At 49.2% G+C, this 18,415-nt stretch overlaps 1 protein-coding gene across 2 annotated transcripts in view; it reads left to right on the top strand.

Moving 5' to 3' along the window:
• FXR2 (FMR1 autosomal homolog 2) overlaps positions 1-18,415 on the top strand; it is a 32,049-nt gene that overhangs the window by 2,249 nt on the left and 11,385 nt on the right. For both annotated transcript variants that reach the window (XM_079951860.1, XM_079951861.1), the window contains exons 2-7: positions 10,230-10,282; positions 13,420-13,513; positions 13,639-13,710; positions 14,765-14,913; positions 16,449-16,542; positions 17,062-17,178. In XM_079951860.1, coding sequence (XP_079807986.1) covers positions 10,230-10,282; positions 13,420-13,513; positions 13,639-13,710; positions 14,765-14,913; positions 16,449-16,542; positions 17,062-17,178 — 579 coding nt within the window. The remainder of the gene's footprint in view (positions 1-10,229; positions 10,283-13,419; positions 13,514-13,638; positions 13,711-14,764; positions 14,914-16,448; positions 16,543-17,061; positions 17,179-18,415) is intronic.

The following is an 18,415-nucleotide window of genomic DNA, read 5'->3' as shown; positions in this document are numbered from 1 at the left end:
TCAAGTAACTTTCAGTGTCTCTAAATTAGGACCAACAAGTTGTTCCCAGGCTCCAGTGGGCTCGTCAGTTCCTGATCCACACCTTTTTTTTCATATTGGAAAAGGGCTTTTTCTCCCTTTAGTGTGGTAACAGGAATGCCAGTCTCTCTAGAAGTTGAGGCTTTCATCGTCACTGAACCTAGTTGTCAAGAATGCTGCTTAGCCCAACATGAAGGGTCAAACATAGATAAGGAGGAAGCCCAAGATATCTAGGGTATGAGAGATTATGAATTCTGCCAAGCTCTACTGGGCCTGTGTGGAGGAGTGATGTTTTGTTTCAGCGGAATCTCTGGTCCCTATTCTGTAGTGAGAAGCGATGGCTTGGTTAGAAGGGCCTCGGGGAATTTTGTAACCTAATCACAAGGCTGCGAGGTGGGGGCTCACTGTATTGTCTATTGCTAATTTTAGACTTCCCACTTCAGAATGGAGTCACAACCAGTAGATGGCCATGAATCGTGAAGGTTTGCCTGGCGCCTTCATTACTTATCTTGAGGCACCAGCCAAAAACCTTTCTCTATAACCAGGCCTTGGGCTGGTTAGCATTCTGTGGCCTTTTAAATGTGTTTATGGAAGGGGGGTTGCTGGTATGTTTTTGTTTTATTGTGTATTTTGTGCTCTCATTTTGTATTTTCATGTTGTGTACCGCCCTGTGATCTTCAGGTGAAGGGCGGTATACAAATTTAATAAGTAACAGTAATAAGAATAATGAGAGACATAGAAATATTTGAGGGGCTAATCCTCTTCTCCCGTAATGGAGTGGGTTATTTTTAGCCTGTTTGTGTGCTCTTTGCTGTGGCATCTCCATAGATTCCTTATCAAGTAATTTATTTTTAAACTCATAACCCTACCTTATCGCATAACATTTTTGCCACCAGGAAACACACATCTTGTTACGTGTCCTCAAAAGACTCTCAGCCTGGGAAACTGGGGCTGCAGGAGACGTGGGGTTCTTAAACCGTAGCTCCATTGGTATTGCACCTATTTTTGCATGCAGGAGTTCCTAGCTCAATCCCTGGTGTCTCTGTTTAAAAGAATCAGGCCGCAGGTGACAGAAAATACATTTAGGCCCTGGGGCCAGTAAGAGCAGACAGTATACTGGGCTTTGCAGACCCAATAGTGTCTCCTGGTAAAAGGCAGTCTGTGTTTCCTAGGGACTCAGGTGATGTCAGTTTCTGCAAACGTCGACTCTTAAGTAACTGGCTCAAATGGCTTGGGGCGCAAGAGTACAACAAGCACCTGTGCTGCATTTCATCCCTGGTGTCCCTCATTGAGGAATACATGCTCTCTAGATCCTTCCTTCCAGCAGTTCTTGTTTGCATGCACCTCCCTTGCAACTGCTTAAGTGGGGCCTGCTGCCGGAAGCCATTTGTGCCCCAGTGGACTTGCAAGAAAGCTGAATGAGGAGAAAGTGGGAACGCTCTACTTGAGCTAAGTGTTGTGTCATTCTGTGGAAAGGTGCTGGGCTTCTGAACAGGATTTTAAAGACTGCACGTTCCTCCTGCCAATGGCATATTCTTCATTAACCACACCCCATTTTATAGAATTGCATCCATAGAGGGAGGGTATGCTAACTAACTTATACGATTTGCCCATATTCTTTTCCGCCTTTTGACTTCAGCAGCTTCTTCTTCCGAGATTTCTGCAGCTCCTTGGCTGTTGTAACTCCAACTTCGTTTTCAAATGCACGAGCCACAAATCAATTCTTTTGTGTGTTCCTGGGCTTCCCAAAGGTTTTCATGGAAGACCTTATTTCTTAGAATTTGAAAGGTGAGCTTTTGCCTGCCAGTCACTACCAGTGGTCCTTTGTAGAACATCTCTAGCGTTGCTGTTTCCGGCTAGAATAAAATAACAGGGTTGTAACTCTACCTGAAGCATAAGAGTAAGGTTAATGGGCTGGCCTTTTTTTCTTTTTTAACAGAGTTTGCATGTTGACAGAATATCAATCGTAGGCAGTAATACACACGGCGGTATTGCCTTGCCACTGATAGCTGACTACATCCTGTTAACTTTTAACTATCCCTAGTAATAGTTGATCTAAGAACATAAGAGCCCAGCTGAGTCTGTGTCCTGTTCTCACAGTGGCCTACCAGATGCCCAGTGCAACAGAGCTTGTGATTCTCAGCAACTGGTAGTTCAAGAGGCCTGCTGCCTCTGATACTGGCGGTAAAATGTAGCCCTCATGGTTAGTGGCCGTTGATAGCCTTTTGTCTAATTCTCTTCTAAAACCTCCCCAAGTTCATGGCCATCACTTTGTTGGAGTGAATTCCAAAGTTTTAAGAGTTTGGATTTGATATCTCGCTTTATCTCTACCCGAAGGAGTCTCAAAGCGGCTAACATTCTCCTTTCCCTTCCTCCCCACAACAAACACTCTGTGAGAGACTGAGAGACTTCAAAGAAGTGTGACTAGCCCAAGGTCACCCAGCAGCTGCATGTGGAGGAGCAGAGACATGAACCCGGTTCCCCAGATTACGAGACTACCGCTCTTAACCACTACACCACACTGGCTCTAACTATGCACTGTTTGAAAAAGTACTTTCCTTTGCTGTTTTGAGATTTCCAACAATCCGATTCATCGGATGTCCACGAGTTCTAGTCTTATGAGAGGGAGGAAACCATTTTTCTACCCCCTTTCTCACCATACATAATTGTACAAGTTTCTATTATCACTCGCCACCCCCCGTTCTCACCTTTTTTCTAAACTGAAAAAATCCAAATATAACATTTTGTCAGAGGAGTTTCTCAAACTCCTTGATCATTTTGTGTGTCCTTTTCTGAACCGTGTCCAGCTCGACAACATACATACTGCACTTTTCTGTACATGGTATTCCAAGTACGGTTACCATAAATTTGTATATCATTGTTACAGTATTGGCAGTTTTATTTTTCAGTCCCTTTCCTAATGACCCCTAATGTGGAATTTGCCTTTTTCGCAGCTTCTGAATACAGGATTGACATTTCCATCGAGCTACCCCCCCAAGGTCTCATGCCTAAGAACGAAAAGAAGGGCCCTGCTGGATCATTTGTAGTTCCTTGCAATTCCACAAAAAATTGTGTCTTCAGCAGACTTGGCTGCCTCACGGCTCACCACTAACTCTTGACTATTTATGAGCAACTGAAAAAACACAGGTCCCAATACCAATCCTTGTTGTTGTTCAATCCTTGTTAGTTGTTAATTCTGGTGCTGGAGGAATCTCTTCGTGACCCCCTGGACCAGAGCACACCAGGCCCTCCTCTCTTCCACTGCCTCCCGCAGTTTGGTCAAACTCATGCTGGTCACTTCCAGAACACTGTCCCACCATCTCGTCCTCCGTCGTCCCCTTCTCCTTGGGCCCTCCATCTTTCCCAACATCAGGGTCTTTTCCAGGGAGTCTTCTCTTCTCAGGAGGTGGCCAAAGTCTTGGAGCCTCAGCTTCAGGATCTGTCCTTCCAGTGAGCACTCAGGGCTGATTTCCTTCAGAATGGAGAGGTTGGATCTTCTTGCAGTCCATGGGACTCTCAAGAGTCTCCTCCAGCACCAGAATTCAAAAGCATCCATTCTTTGGCCATCAGCCTTCTTTATGGTCCAGCTCTCACTTCCAGACATCACTACTGGGAAAACCAGAGCTTTAACTATATGGACCTTTGTTGGCAAGGTGATGTCTCTGCTACCCCTTGGGGGACCCCAATTTCTACATCCTTCTATGAGGAGAGCAATCAGTTTATTCCTACTCTCTGTTTCCTCTTCTGTAACCAGCTACTGATCCAAAGGTTCCCTCTGCTCTTATCCCATGACTGCTAAGTTTAATGAGGAGCTTTGGGTGAGGGCTTTTAGCAGTAGCTTTTTGAAAATCCGTGTGCTTGTTGACACTCTCAAAGAACATGTTTACCACCAGCTTTTCACAGTTCTTAAGCTATCCAGCTTGTAATTTCCGGGGTCCCCTAGATCCCTTTTTAGAAATCTGTCTTACAGCAGCCACTTTCCTGTCGTCGGGTGTCAAGGCTGAACTTTGGGATAAGTTGCATATTTTTTTTGTAGCAGGTTGGTAGCTTCACGTTTCAGTTCTTTTGAGAATTCTTGGGCGGCTGCCATCTGGACCTGGTGATTTCTCGGCTTTTAATTTGACATTAAGTCCTACAACCTCATCTCTTGTGACCCCTCTTCACCTCAGTTCCTCAGATTTCTTTCCTGCGAAAGTTAGTTTAGGCACAGGGACCTGCCCCACATCTTCCTATGCAAGGACAAGTGCACAGAATGGACTGTAATCTCCTTTTCCTCCTTTGACTTGATTGTCGTCCAAAGGACCTACCGCCTCCCTAGCTGGTTTCCTACGTATTTCTAATGTTTTTGAATAACTGTTTATTGTTGGTCTTAATGTGTTTAGTGATGTGCTCCTCAGTTACTCCTCTTCTTCAAGCATCCCTCATTGTCTGCTTGCATTTCTTTTGCCAGAGTTTGTGTTCACTTGGACAAGGCTTCAGTCTTTGATGCTGCTTGTTAGCCACGCTGGCATCTTCTTGGCCCTGGTGGTACCTTTCTTGATCTACATTCTGCATTGTAGCTGAACTTCTCTTACTGTGGCTCAGATCAACCTCCACGCCTTCTAGAGAGCTTTGACCGTCTTCACTTCCCTTTTCAGCCTTGCTTATAACAATCCCTAATTTTTCAAGGTGTTTCCTCTTTCGAAGTCAGATGTGGCTGTATTGGATATGTTGTGCTAGATCTGGGAGAGTCCTGGCTGACCAGGTGCCTGGAGTTTCATGCTGGTACAGTGGTGCCCCGCAAGACGAATGCCTCGCAAGACGGAAAACCCGCTAGACGAAAGGGTTTTCCGTTTTTCGAGGCGCTTCGCAAGACGAATTTCCCTATGGGCTTGCTTGCGAGTCTTGCGAGTTTTTCCCCTCCCCCCCCTTTTTTAGCGGCTTAGCTTATCCGCTAAGCCGTCAATGGGCTTGCTTCGCAAGACGAAAAAACCGCTAGACAAAGAGACTCGCGGAACGGATTATTTTTGTCTTGCGAGGCACCACTGTACTGTGGTACCTCGGGTTACAGATGCTTCAGGTTACAGACACTTCAGGTTACAGACTACGCTAACCCAGAAATAGTACCTCGGATTAAGAACTTTGCTTCAGGATGAGAACAGAAATCGTGCTCCGGCGGCAGCGGGAGACCCCATTAGCTAAAGTGGTGCTTCAGGTTAAGAACAGTTTCAGGTTAAGAAGGGACTTCTGGAACGAATTAAGTACTTAACCCGAGGTACCACTGTATTTTACCCTGTTTGGGGCTGAAAGTACTTTATGCAAGCAGCTTTGCATACATGTTCCCCGCAGGAGAGAATGCTTGTGGAATATCGCTGCATGTCAAATAAGTTGTGCACAGACGGCCTAGCGGACGGCGACTATATGGCTTGCAGCAGCAGCAACAACGATAATTTTTAGTGTTCGGCTGCTGCTTTTATACAGTGATCCACCGAAGAGTAAAATTATCCTCTGCAAATTCAGGGGTTCTCAAGTTGTAGAGTTGCTCGTGAATGGAAGCGGTTTGTGTGCGTGGAGGGCTTGAAACTTTAAAGGGGGGAAGGTTCCTTGAAACTCTTTGACTTGGTGTCCCAAGCATTGCAAAGGTTGTACAATTTTCAAAGGTTGTGCAATTTTAATTTAGCCCTAGCAGCCTAAGCCAGAGGGCAGGTAGACCAGGCTTGAGGTGTGGAACGTGGGAGATATAAATGTTCCTGTGTGCTGGCCTCATGGAATGAAGGGGGCTGATCCATCTGTGCTGAATGAATGATAAATGAGATTCTCTCCGCTGGCCTGGAGACGTATATAGCCTCAGGCGCAGCAGGGCTTTAAAGGGGATTCTTGGAGCTCGGCAGGCTGTGGGAGAGGGCAGGCTTGGAGTAGTTCACAAAGACTCCAGAATCTTTGATCCTGTCCACACTACACAGTTGCGGGTCCTTGTTGGACGGTGCCCCCTCTGCCTCTTCACTGCTCTCTGAATGGCCAGGCTAACTGTTGACTGTGTCTAAGGCCTAAGGATGCACCCACTAGACTGATAGACAGGGAGCAAAGGGGGGAAGTTATTCTCTCTCTCACTTGCCATGTGCATCCACTGAAGCTGAGTGTTGGAAGATTCAGAACAGATGAATATTTCTTCATGCAACTCAGAGTTGACCTGTGGAACTCACTCCCACAGGAGCTACGGGTGTCCGTCAAGCCAGGTGGCTTTAAAAGACACTTTCCTAGAGGAGAGAGAGAGTTGCCGATGGCTGTTAGCCATGAAAGCCATGCTCTGCCTCCGCAGTTACTGGGAAGAAGGGCGAGGGCAACTGGTGGGTCTCTGGAAGAACAGGGTGCTGGCTGAGATGGGCCTTTGGCCTGATCCAGCGGGCTTTTATTACGCCCTCCATGTGAGCCTGCAGGAGTATTTTGCTTGGGCGATCAAATTGCGGGTAGCATCCAGACTTGCTAAAGAGACGAGGAGGAGAGAGATTTTTAGCATGCTCTTGAGGAAAGGAGTTTTGGGAGGCAGCCATGTAGTCAAGGATATATGCAGGCCGCCTCTTCCAACCAGAGGTAACTCCTTTCTGCTGTCTCCAACAGACGCTGGTTGAGTGGTGAGATTCCCAACTTAGGTTTTCTCTGTCCCAGTGAGTTGTGCGTGCTGGGATACTGGGCAATGAACTCCACTTAAAGCCGGCTTCCTCTGGAGCTGGGAAGGAGACGTGTGGCTGTTTGCGTGTAGCGGAGCAGCTGGCGGAGAAGACATCTGTCCCCAGGAACACCTGTTCCTCCCATCACTCTTTAGACATGCAGGACATTTCGCCCTGCCCTCATCACGCGCCAAACTCAGAACATCTTCAGGCCTCCCTTGATTGCAGCCCTGCAGCTGCCCTCTCTTCCCCAACCTGGCAGTGCCAAATGTCCTGTGTTGTGGGCAGCAGGAGATGGAGAGGGAGGCAGGGAAATGGCTGCACCCCTTCTTCTAAAAGCCACACGCCTGGAGGGATAAGGCTGTGGCAGAGAATGGCCACCACGCGGAGAAGTTGTTTGTGGAATACTTTAGCCTGTATTCCGGGGTGGAGTTGGCCTCCCTAAATCAGAAAACAATTATTAATCCAAGCGTGGTTTTCCCCTTCAGAAATGTCAACCCCCACATGCTTATCCATCTGTGTCCGTTAACCAGGCTAACCATTTGCCTGTTGAACCCTTTTTTCCCTAGCAACTCCAGAAAACATTCACTTGCAAGTGTTACCAAATGTCAATCCTGGCGCAAGACAGGCTGTTAAGGTTTTAATCTTGAAACTGTCTTGGGTTTTTGAGAGAAAGCGGGTTATACATGTTGTGAATAAGTACAGTGGTACCTCTGGTTACATGCGCTTCAGGTTACAGACTCCGCTAACTCAGAAATAGTGCTTCAGGTTAAGAACTTTGCTTCAGGATGAGAACAGAAATCGTGCTCTGGCGGCGCGGCAGCAGCAGGAGACCCCATTAGCTAAAGTGGTGCATCAGGTTAAGAACAGTTTCAGGTTAAGAACGGACCTCCGGAACGAATTAAGTACCGTATTTTTGCTCTTTAAGACTGACTTTTTTCCTTCTAAAAAGTAAGAGGAAATGTGTGTGCGTCTTATGGAGCGAATGTGGGCTGCGCGGCAATCCCAGAAGCCAGAACAGCAAGAGGGATTCCTGCTTTCACTGCGCAGCGATCCCTCTTGCTGTTCTGGCTTCTGAGATTCAGAATAGTTTTTTTCTTGTTTTCCTCCTCCAAAAACTTGGTGCATCTTGTGGTCTGGTGCGTCTTATAGAGCGTAAAATACGGTATATAACAAGGAGGCGTGAGGTAGCACTGTAAGTGAATAGAGGGTTGCACCCAGGGAATCGGGCATTTCCTCCCAAACGGCTGTCCCACTGAGCACCTTTCCCTGATCCCAAGCAGCCCTGCATTGCTTTGGGATTAAAAAATGGGGCTGGCTTTGAGTGAGGGCTCAGAGTGGGGTCCTCTGCTGCAGTAGTGAAGCGCCATCTGACTCAGAGGCCTGGCAGTATGTGAGCTCCTGAGCGCTGAAAGGAAGCTGCCGTGTGTTTTTTGCAGGAGGAGTCATGAGCTAGCTGCCTGGTGTTGGCTAGTCTGCCGGGAATGTGCTTTAGGAGGAGTAAATTGAAATAATAATAAAAAAATTATTATTTATACCCTGCCCATCTGGCTGGGCTTCCCCAGCCACTCTGGGCGGCTTTCAACAAAATATTAAAATACAGTAATGCATCAAATATTACTGCCTAAACAGGGTTGCCTTCAGATGTCTTCTAAAAGTCTGGTAGTTGTTGTTCTCTTTGACATCTGGTGGGAGGGCGGGTGCCACTACCAAGAAGGCCCTCTGCCTGGTTCCCTGTAACTTGGCTTCATGCACTGAGGGAACCGCCAGAAGGCCCTCGGCGCTGGACCTCAGTGTCCGGGTAGAACTATGGGGGTGGAGATGCTCCTTCAGATATACTGGACCGAGGCCATTTACTTTATTGTCACTTGTACAACTTGTATACAGTGAGATGTCACGAGCACCCCCCACTCAGCTCTCTTAGTTTTAATTCCCCTCATTTACTGATGGGACCGCCTCTCCTGGTATGTCCCACAGAGGAACTTACGGTCTGCAAATAAAAGCATCTTGAAGATCTCAGGCCACAGAGAGGTTAGGCTGGCCTCAACTAGAGCCAGGGCCTTTTCGGCCGCGGCTCCAATCTGGTGGAACGCTCTGTCACAAGAGACTAGGGCCCTGCGGGACTTGACATCTTTCCGCAGGGCCTGCAAGACAGAGCTGTTCCACTAGGCCTTTGTTCAGGGCGCAGCCTGACTCCCTCCTCTGGCAATCCACACAGAATTTTGCTTATTGGTTGCCATCAATTTGATTTTAATTAATTTTTATAATGAAATGTTTTTAGAATCGTTGGATTATTTTGATTGTTGTTTGCTGCCCTGAGCCCAGCTTCGGCTGGGGAGGGCGGGATATAAATAAAATTTATTATTATTATTATTATTATTATTATTATTATTATTATTATTATGCGCACCCACCAAACCCGAAAGTCAGTTGCCTTGTTGTTATCTTTTCATTCAGCAGCCTAACAGCCCAGGGATAGAAGCTGTTCTTTACCTGGTTGGTGCGACTAATCATGCTTCTATATATCTTCTGCCCAAGGGCAGGAGATCAAGAAAGTGCCGCCAGGGTGTGAATCATCCCTGAGAATTTTCCTTGCTCTCCTGAGGCAACGATCTTCTGCTATTTCATCCACCAGATTCACAGGACAGCTCATAATATGTTGTGCTCTGTTGGCACTTCCTATCACTTGATGTCAAACCAGCGTACCACACTGTGATGCAGTATGAAAGGACACTTTCTATTGTGGACCGGTAGAAGGAGATCATCAAATGTTGATTGACATTGTTCTTTGGCAATTCTCTGAGGAGACGGAGTCTATGTTGGGCTTTCTTAAACCACCTGGGTTGTATTGATTTTGTATTGTATTGAAATGTGACAGGGTGGGGGGGTGTATGAGAGAGAGGGGGAGAGAAGTTCGTGTCTTCCTGAATAGGACATGTAAAAGGAAGTATTTCATGGAGCTCAGAGTTAAAACTATGGAACTCCCTTCCACTGGAGGCAGCGATGGCCACTGACGTAGATGCCTTAAAAGAGGTTTAGACAGATTCATGGAAGAGGAGGAGAAGGCTATCGGTGGCTACTAGCCACAATGGCTGTGGGCTGTCTCCACAGCTGGAGCTCCATGAAATACAAGAAGGAGGAGAGGGTTTCTTGTGCTCAGATTCTGCTTGTGGGCACCTGGTTGGCCACTGTGAGAACAGGATGAAGGCGATGCCACACCTGGTTAGGCTTTCAGGTTCCATTCCGTACTATCTAGGCCCTCTTAGGGGCCAGTGACTTGGAGGATCACGTCTTTGGGGGATGTCGCCAAGCTGCGACCTTTGCTTCCGCAGAGCTCTTCTTCTCTTGCCAAGTTTCCCTTTCCATGTTGCTGCTTTGCGTTGGCCGTTTGGTATCTTGGGTCCGCTGGTCCCAGTCAAGGGACGCAGTGGCTTGGTGGTGGTGGCTCCTTCTGCAGGGCTCCCTTTTTTTTGCTCGGCCAGCACTGCCCCTTTGCAGTGAGCTTTGGGGACTTGCCGGCTGTGGTGCTAACGCGGTGTCTCTTGTCTCTTCCTTCCCTTCCAGGGTTTTGTTAAAGATGTCCACGAAGACTCGGTCACGATATCCTTCGAGAACAAGTGAGTGTCCGCAAGAGGCGTTGCATGCCTGCACCCTACTCTGCTGTTTTGTCAGAGAGCTGGCAGGCCCAGATCGGCCCGTCCTTTTCCAGCCCTCTGGAAGTAGTGGCTGCCCCTGTGTCCTTGAGGTCCATCGTATGATGAGGGTACAACCCTGGTATAGCGGCTCAGAGCCACCTCTGGCAATGAAACCCCACTGACCTAGCAGAGCAGGGGCTTGTTTGCCTAGACATAGAAAGCTGGCACCTTGTGATATGAACGCTGTGTGGGGCTGGTGCCTATAGCTCCATGCTGGCTCCTAGGAAATTGAAATAATATTCTTGCGGACAGTCGCTGCCCCCCCCAACCCATGTCCCTTGCTCTCACCCAGGAAACAAGCACACCAAGAACTCTGGAAAAAATAAGTTTCAAAAGTGGGAATGGTCCCTATTTAATATTTTAATGTTTCAATGTTTTAATGTTGTATTTTAAACTTCTTTTTAAGTTGGATTTCTTCAACTTGTTTTTATTATTGCTTGTTAGCCGCCCTGTGCCAGGCCTTGGCTGGGGAGGGCGGGGTATAAATAATAATAATAATTATTATTATTATTATTATTTGCAAATCAATAGTCAATTGTAACAAAAACTAATCCATTCAAAAGTATGTATTCTGAGAAGGATTACAAACTCAGAGATTACAAACTCAAACTCATAAGGATATGTACAGTGGTGTCCCGCAAGATGAATGCCTTGCAAGACGAAAAACCCGCTAGACGAAAGGGTTTTCCGTTTTGGAGGTGCTTCGCAAAACGAATTTCCCTATGGGCTTGCTTCGCAAGACGAAATGTCTTGTGAGTTTTTCCGACTTTTTTTCCCTTTCCCCCCCTTTTTCTAAGCCACTTATCTGCTTATCCGCTAAGCTGAAAAGCCGCTAAGGCGCTAATAGCGCTAATCCGCTAAGCCGTCAATGGGCTTGCTTCACAAGACGAAAAAACCGCTAGACGAAGAGAATCGCGGAACGGATTCTTTTCGTCTTGCGAGGCACCACTGTATATGAATGGATCAATTTTTGTTACAATTGACTCTTGATTTGCGAGTAGGGACCATTCCCACTTTTGAAACTTATATTGGCCAGAGTTCTCGGTGTGCTTTTTTCTTGGTATATTTAATAACAAGAACTCCAACTTATTTAACCTCACCCAGGAAACGCCGGCCATTCCCACCCGCTGCTTTGCACTCTGGTGGCAGCTGGGCCGAGGGGAAGAAACAGGGAGCTCTGTTCTTGCTTTGTAGCAACTCCTGCCAGTGGCTAGATTGCTCTCCCCACCAAGAGTTCACTGCCTGTCTACCAGCTGCTGTATCAAACTAGGCACCCCCAGGCCTCCAAATGCTGCAGCGCAACAGAGCTCTCTCACTCTGGCTGGGGGTCCCTTCAGGAGATGATGTCAGGAACTCCCCACCTGTCAGAGCACACACAGTTGTTTGGTGACCCCAGGAAAGTGGGGAAGGTGGTTCCTTCCTCCTCAATCTGGGCTTCCCCGCTTCTTCATCTTCAGTCTTCGTGTCCCTTGAGCCAGACACCCCTAACCCTGTTCTCCCAGACTCTGGAGACAGGAGGTTGCGGGGATGCCTGCCCAGAGGACTTTGTCACCCACCTGTGTAGGTGCCGCACAGCATTGGTGGTGGCCCCGATCCCCGAGCAGTTATGGAGCAAGGGGGCTGAACCCCAGCCCCACCCTCCTAAAGATCTCTGCGTGCACGCTGGAAGCTTATTGCAGAGCGAAAACCTTGGCACTCGCAAGCAACACGATGGGGTTTTTTTTTTTGTTTTAAATGCTGCTTATTGGAGGGGTGGGGAGGCGAAAGTGCCTGAAATTCCTGACTCAGCAGAAAAAGCCAGAAGCGTCTGCCGGAGGAGAGAGGTTTGAGCCGCTCGCAAAGGTCCTTCCTCGGCAGCTGAAGCGTCAGGGAGACACGTGTCTCTGCAACAGCTGTAAGGCGCTGCAGTCAAGCCACCGTCTGCTCCCCCACCCCACCCCACCCGGAAAAAATAAAAAGCTTTGTGGCCGGGGGTTCAACGCTGGCCCTGCTCTCTGAGAAGAGCAGGTGCTGGCTTTGCTGGGGCCCTCGCCGACAGGCCGCCCGAGTTTGCGGCTCTGGTTGTCAGCCAGTAAGGGACTAGTGAGCAGAGGGAGGCTGGCAGCCTGCCAGCAGCTGTGTCTGGCCGCCTCAGTCTCCCCACCCGGGGTGGTGTGGGCGTGGCGGTGGTATGCAGATGCTGTCTACTTCCGCTGAAGCTAATGAGGCAGCCTTGCAGCACCACGGCCAGTTCCCAGGATTGTGCTCTGACAGGGCCGGAACACAGCCGCAGCACGATCTCCCTGTGAGAGGCAGGGCGGGCTATAAATACCCACCGAGTGGCTCTCTGTCGGCCCCAGTCTCCAGCCCTCCTTGTGGTGTTTCCTGAGTGGGGGACTTCTCCTTGCGTTCTCCTCCCCTCATTTCTTTCATCTTGCCTCTGTCCCCCCCCCACCTCCCCAAGAGCGCTTGCATGCTCTTAGCAGGCTTCCTTGCCTCTAAACCATTTTGACCCCCATCAAGTTATGGTACTGTGGCCTTTATGTCTAACCAGCGGCGTTGCCAAATAGTTATGGTTCCTAGGAGCCAGCGTTGAATATTTAAGAGCCAGCGTTCCATAGCTCTGGTGGAAGGGGGTGTGTGTGGAATTAAAGCCACAAGGTGATACATTTGATTTCCTAGGTGCGTGTGCAACCAGGGGTCTGGAATTTTTTCTGGCATGGGCAATTGTGGTTGGAAAAGCATGTTGCTAGTAGCGGGGGGGGGGGGGGGGGGCGTGGAGTTCAGGCCGGCTGCTGTTGTCCGATGCATGCTGCTGAGTCATTAGAGAAGAGAATAGCTTGTTAGGAATGGAGGGGGATATTTGGAGTGTGCTTCTACGAAGCAGCCATTCCGAATTTGTGGGAGGGGCGCGTGCCAGTGTCGACCCAAGGTCCCTGCTGCTTTCACCTGCGCAAAATTCGGCTCTTAGCATTGCTTAGCCCCAAGCACCTCCCATAGCTTGTGCAGAAACATGGTGTGTTGATGGGTAGCTGGTCTCCCCTTACTGTCACCTGGAATAACACTCTGTCTCTTCGCAGCTGGCAGCCCGAAAGGCAAATCCCCTTTGGCGACGTGCGGCTACCCCCACCTGCAGACTACAGCAAGGAGATTTTGGAAGGGGATGAGGTGGAGGTGAGTGAAGGCTGCTAAGAGGCTTTCCGCACCCTTCTGGGGGTGGGGGGTGGAGCAGTGGGGTGAGTAGGAAGCTGCTGGGCGTGGAGGGTGTCCCCCTAACTTGAATTTCCCTGTCCTCTTAGGTTTATTCCCGAGCCAATGAGCATGAGCCTTGTGGCTGGTGGCTGGCCAGGGTTCGAATGATGAAAGGAGATGTAAGTATCAAACAAAATACACCCCCCCTTGAAATATTCCCACGTACAGTGGTGCTCCGCAAGATGAACGCCTCGCAAGACGGAAAACCCGCTAGATGAAAGGGTTTTCCGTTTTGGAGGCGCTTCGCAAAACGAATTTCCCTATGGGCTTGCTTCGCAAGACGAAATGTCTTGCGAGTTTCTGCGGGCCCCCCCCCCTTTTCCTAAGCTGCTAAGCCGCTTATCAGCTGATCTGCTAAAAGCCGCTAATAGCGCTAATCTGCTAAGGCACTAATAGCCATGCTTCGCAAGACGAAAAAACCGCTATACGAAGAGCCTCACGGAACGGATTAATTTCGTCTTGCGACGCACCACTGTATTCAGTGAGGGGGCAGAGCGGCCTGTCCCTCTCACCATTAACACATTTAATGAGCTGAGCCCCTTCTGCCTCCCCAGCACATGGTAGGAGTTCTCCATGTGCACAGCAGATGCTCACAGATTGGCTCCCAGAGCATCTGGGCGCCATGGGCCAAAATGCGGAATAGTGACAGTGCTGCAATGTAGATGTTCTTATGATGCTTCTGTGACATGTTGTTGTGAGGTTGTCGCAATCTGCCTTAAGTTCACTTGATGGGAACAGGTAGAGTATAATTTTTTTTCAAGTAAATAAAAATAACGAAAGCAAGTAAATTTCCAGGGTCGTAAGCCAGCCTTAATTTGCAGGCGTGAAAGTTTCCACTTCCCTCAAGCAGCAGTGTTCAGTGGGTTTCTTAGTGTGAACATAATTTGTTCTGCATTTCCAAGGAAGACTGTTGCATCCAGAGAGGGGAGGGGAGCCTGCAATTAAGGGGGGGGGACTGTGACCCTAACCCCATGGAAGAGTTTTCCAGGGTTTTTTCTTCTCAGAGGAACAGTGCGCAATTAGAATTCACTTTTCCCCTCCTGTTTGAGTTTACTTAGGCTTAACAACTCTAAAGGCAGAACATAACTGCAGCTCTTTTGGGATCTTCCTTTGCCGTGTCAGTGAAGGGGGCTCTTCTTTGTGGTTCCCTCTGATCTCGTCCTCCTCTTGCAGTTCTACGTCATAGAATACGCCGCTTGCGATGCCATCTACAATGAAATCGTCACATTGGAGCGGCTGCGGCCCGTCAACCCCAGCAAAGTGGCCACCAAGTGCAGCTTTTTCAAAGTCACCATTGCGGTACCAGAGGATCTCAAGGAGGCGTGAGTGTTAACATAAACGCAATTCAGAGTGTTGGTGCTGACCTTGAAAGCCCTAAACGGCCTCAAAGGCCCAGTATCCCTGAAGGAGTGTCTCCACCCCCATCGTTCTGCCCGGACACTGAGGTCCCGCTCCAAGGGAGGGCCTTCTGCTGGTTCCCTCATTGAGAGAAGCGAAGTTACAGGGAACCAGGCAGAGGGCCTTCTCGGTGGTGGCGCCCTCCCTGTGGAACTCCCTCCCACCAGATGCCAAGGAGATAAAGAACTGCACAACTTTTAAAAGACATCTGAAGGCAGCCCTGTTTAGGGAAGCTTTTAATGTTTGATGCTTTGTTATGTTATATATTCTGTAATCCGCCAGAGTGGCTGGGGATACCCAGCCATATGGGTGGGGTAACAACAACATCAACTGTGTGGGAGAGGGGGAGCTTGTCTGCCAAATCCACATTCTTTCCGATTCAAATCTCTTATCAGCCCAAATCTGCCTGTGATTGAATTTGCTTGCACTGTGCAGACATTTGCTCCATCTGAAGGGAAAGAAGCCTAAGAGCTTCTTAACAGAAGGGAAGTAGGTTACAGGAGGTGCGCTGTTGAATAAGTCAACTTTTCTGAATAAGCAGTATGTGAGGCGCTGTGGGTTAAACCTCAGAGCCTAGGACTTGCCGATCAGAAGGTCGGCGGTTCAAATCCCCATGACGGGGTGAGCTCCCGTTGCTCGGTCCCAGCTCCTGCCAACCTAGCGGTTCAAAAGCACACAGTCCAAGTAGATAAAGAGGTACCGCTCTAGCGGGAAAGTAAATGGCGTTTCCGTGCGCTGCTCTGGTTCACCAGAAGCGGCTTAGTCATGCTGGCCACATGACCTGGAAGCTGTACGCTGGCTCCCTCGGCCAGTAAAGCGAGATGAGCGCCGCAACCCCAGTCGGCCACAACTGGACCTAACGGTCAGGGGTCCCTTTACCTTTAAGGCCTTCTTAAACCAAATGTGAAGGGAAATGTTCACTGCATTTCTCCATCCTTGGGCAGTAGTCATTCTAGTCTCAGCCCACAAATACCGTATTTTTTGCTCTATAAGACTCACTTTTTCCCTCCTAATAAGTAAGGGGAAATGTGTGTGCGTCTTATGGAGCGAATGCAGGCTGCGCAGCTATCCCAGAAGCCAGAACAGCAAGAGGGATTGCTGCTTTCGCTGTGCAGCGATCCCTCTTGCTGTTCTGGCTTCTGGCATTCAGAATATTTTTTTTCTTGTTTTCCTCCTACAAAAACTAGGTGCGTCTTATAGAGCGAAAAATACGGTATATAACAAGAGTTTTGCAAACGAGCTCTGCACTGTCCTCTTCGAATGTTGGTCGTAAACGTAGCCTGGCATCGAGACTCCCTGGGCTGCCTTCAGTCTCAGAGATCTCTTGTAAAACCTGTCTCCAAACCTCACGTACAGATTCACAGGTCCACCGCATGTGGAAGCCTGAACTTTCAGCATCTCAGGTTGGTGTCCACACTTTTCCGAAGGTTCTTACCCTTCCTCTGTTTCCTCTTCGCAGCTGCTCAAACGAGAACGTGCACAAGGAGTTCAAGAAAGCCGTGAGCGCGAACTGCATCTTCCTCAGTTCCACTAGCAGTGAGCTCGTCGTCCTCGTAAGGGTCTTCCTCCTCTGTTCCGGGGAGTGGTGTCTGCCTGCTTAGCTGACCCAAGTTGGGAGGAAAATGCTTGGGACTTGGTTCTCAGAGCCGGACCCTGCGCGGCTCTTCACTCCCCTCTAGTGGCAGGAACTGCAGATGACCACTAAATGCGCAACTGCAACTTCTACATCTGCTTGGTTCAGCTCTTGCCTATTTCTCGTCCAGATCTGTGAAGGATTTCTCGTTTTGCACTTTGGACATGATAAAGGGCATCTTCCCAGGATGGCTGGGGAGTTGGGGGACTTTTCTCGCTTCAGAGGAAATGATCCTCTCCAGGACCTGTGGTTCCCGTGTTAAATTTGCTTTAATTTTAACTGGGTGGATAACTGACAGCTTGAATTCTTGTTAGACTAAACACCTTAAAACCTGGTGGGGCAGTTCTGTCTCGTAGGCTCACCTGTGTTCTTGGTTTGCCAGCACATGGCAGCCTAACTAACCTTTGCTCTCTCTCTCTCTCTCTCTCTCCCCCTGCAGTCCACAAATGAGTCCACCGTCAAGAGGGCGTCTCTGCTGGGCGACATGCACTTGCGCAGCATCCGGACTAAGCTGATGCTCATGTCCCGGAATGAGGAGGCCAACAAACACTTGGAGGTGAGAGAGAGAGAGAGGGGACCCTCCAAGTGCCACAGCACCCCCTGAGTGCAGGAGCGGAGAAGTCTCTGGCTCAGGGCTAGCTGACAGTAGCTGCCATCCTGGGCCCGAAGGACAGGAGTGCAAAGCGGGGAGGCAGAAGGGTGCCTTTCTAAAAAGCGAAGCAGTGCTGGACAATGCAGTGTTTCAGTTTGGGAGAACTCCCTGGCAGATACGGATGCCAGAAGATGGCCAGAGGCCCATCTGGTTCTCCCAGTTGGCCAACCGGGTACCTCTTATGCAGGACCCCAGCCAAAAGAGCCCCTCTCCCCTCCTGCGGTTTCCAGCAGCTGGTATTTGGAAAGCACGCTTCTGCCTCCAGCTGTGGGCGCAGCGTTCTGTGAAAGTCACAAGCTTGACATAATATAATATTAATATAATATTTATACCCCGCCCATCTGGCTGAGTTTCCCCAGCCACTCTGGGCGGCTCCCAGTCAAGTGTTAAAGCAATACAGCATTAAATACTAAAAACTTCCCTAAACAGGGCTGCCTTCAGATGTCTTTTAAAGATAAGATAGCTGCTTATTTCCTTAACATCTGCTGGGAGGGCGTTCCACAGGGCAGGCGCCACTACCGGGAAGGCCCTCTGTCTGGTTCCCTGTAACCTCACTTCTCTCAATGAGTGAACCGCCAGAAGGCCCTTGGCGCTGGATCTCAGTGTCCGGGCAGAATGATGGGGGTGGAGACGCTCCTTCAGGTATACTGGACCGAGGCTGTTTAGGGCTTTCAAGGTCAGCACCAACACTTTGAATGGTGCTCGGAAACGTACTGGGAGCCAATGCAGATCTCTCAGGATTGGTGTTAAAAGGTCCCGGTGGCTGCTCCCAGTCTCCAGTCTAGCTACCGCATTCTGGATTAGTTGCAGTTTTCGGGTCACCTTCAAAGGTAGCCCCATGTAGGGCGCATTGCAGTAGTCCAAGTGGGAGATAACCAGAGCATGCGCCACTCTGGCCAGACAGTCTGCGGGCAGGGAGGGTCTCATCCTTCATCCCAGATGGAGCTGGTAGACAGCTGCCCTGGACACAGAATTAACCTTCATGGACAGCTGTGAGTCCAAAATGACTCCCAGGCTGCGCACCTGGTTCTTCAGGGGCACAGTTACCCCATTCAGGACCCATGTGCCAGCCTTAGTTGATCCAGTCTAATAAGACCTGCTCTGTCTCCAAGCGTGGCTGCCTGGCCTGAATGTTGGGCCT

This window comes from Podarcis cretensis (genome assembly GCF_951804945.1).
Source record: "Podarcis cretensis genome assembly, chromosome: 13".
Taxonomy (NCBI): Eukaryota; Metazoa; Chordata; class Lepidosauria; order Squamata; family Lacertidae; genus Podarcis; species Podarcis cretensis.
Note: the sequence above shows the minus strand (reverse complement) of the source record. Positions and strands in the feature narration are given on the sequence as shown.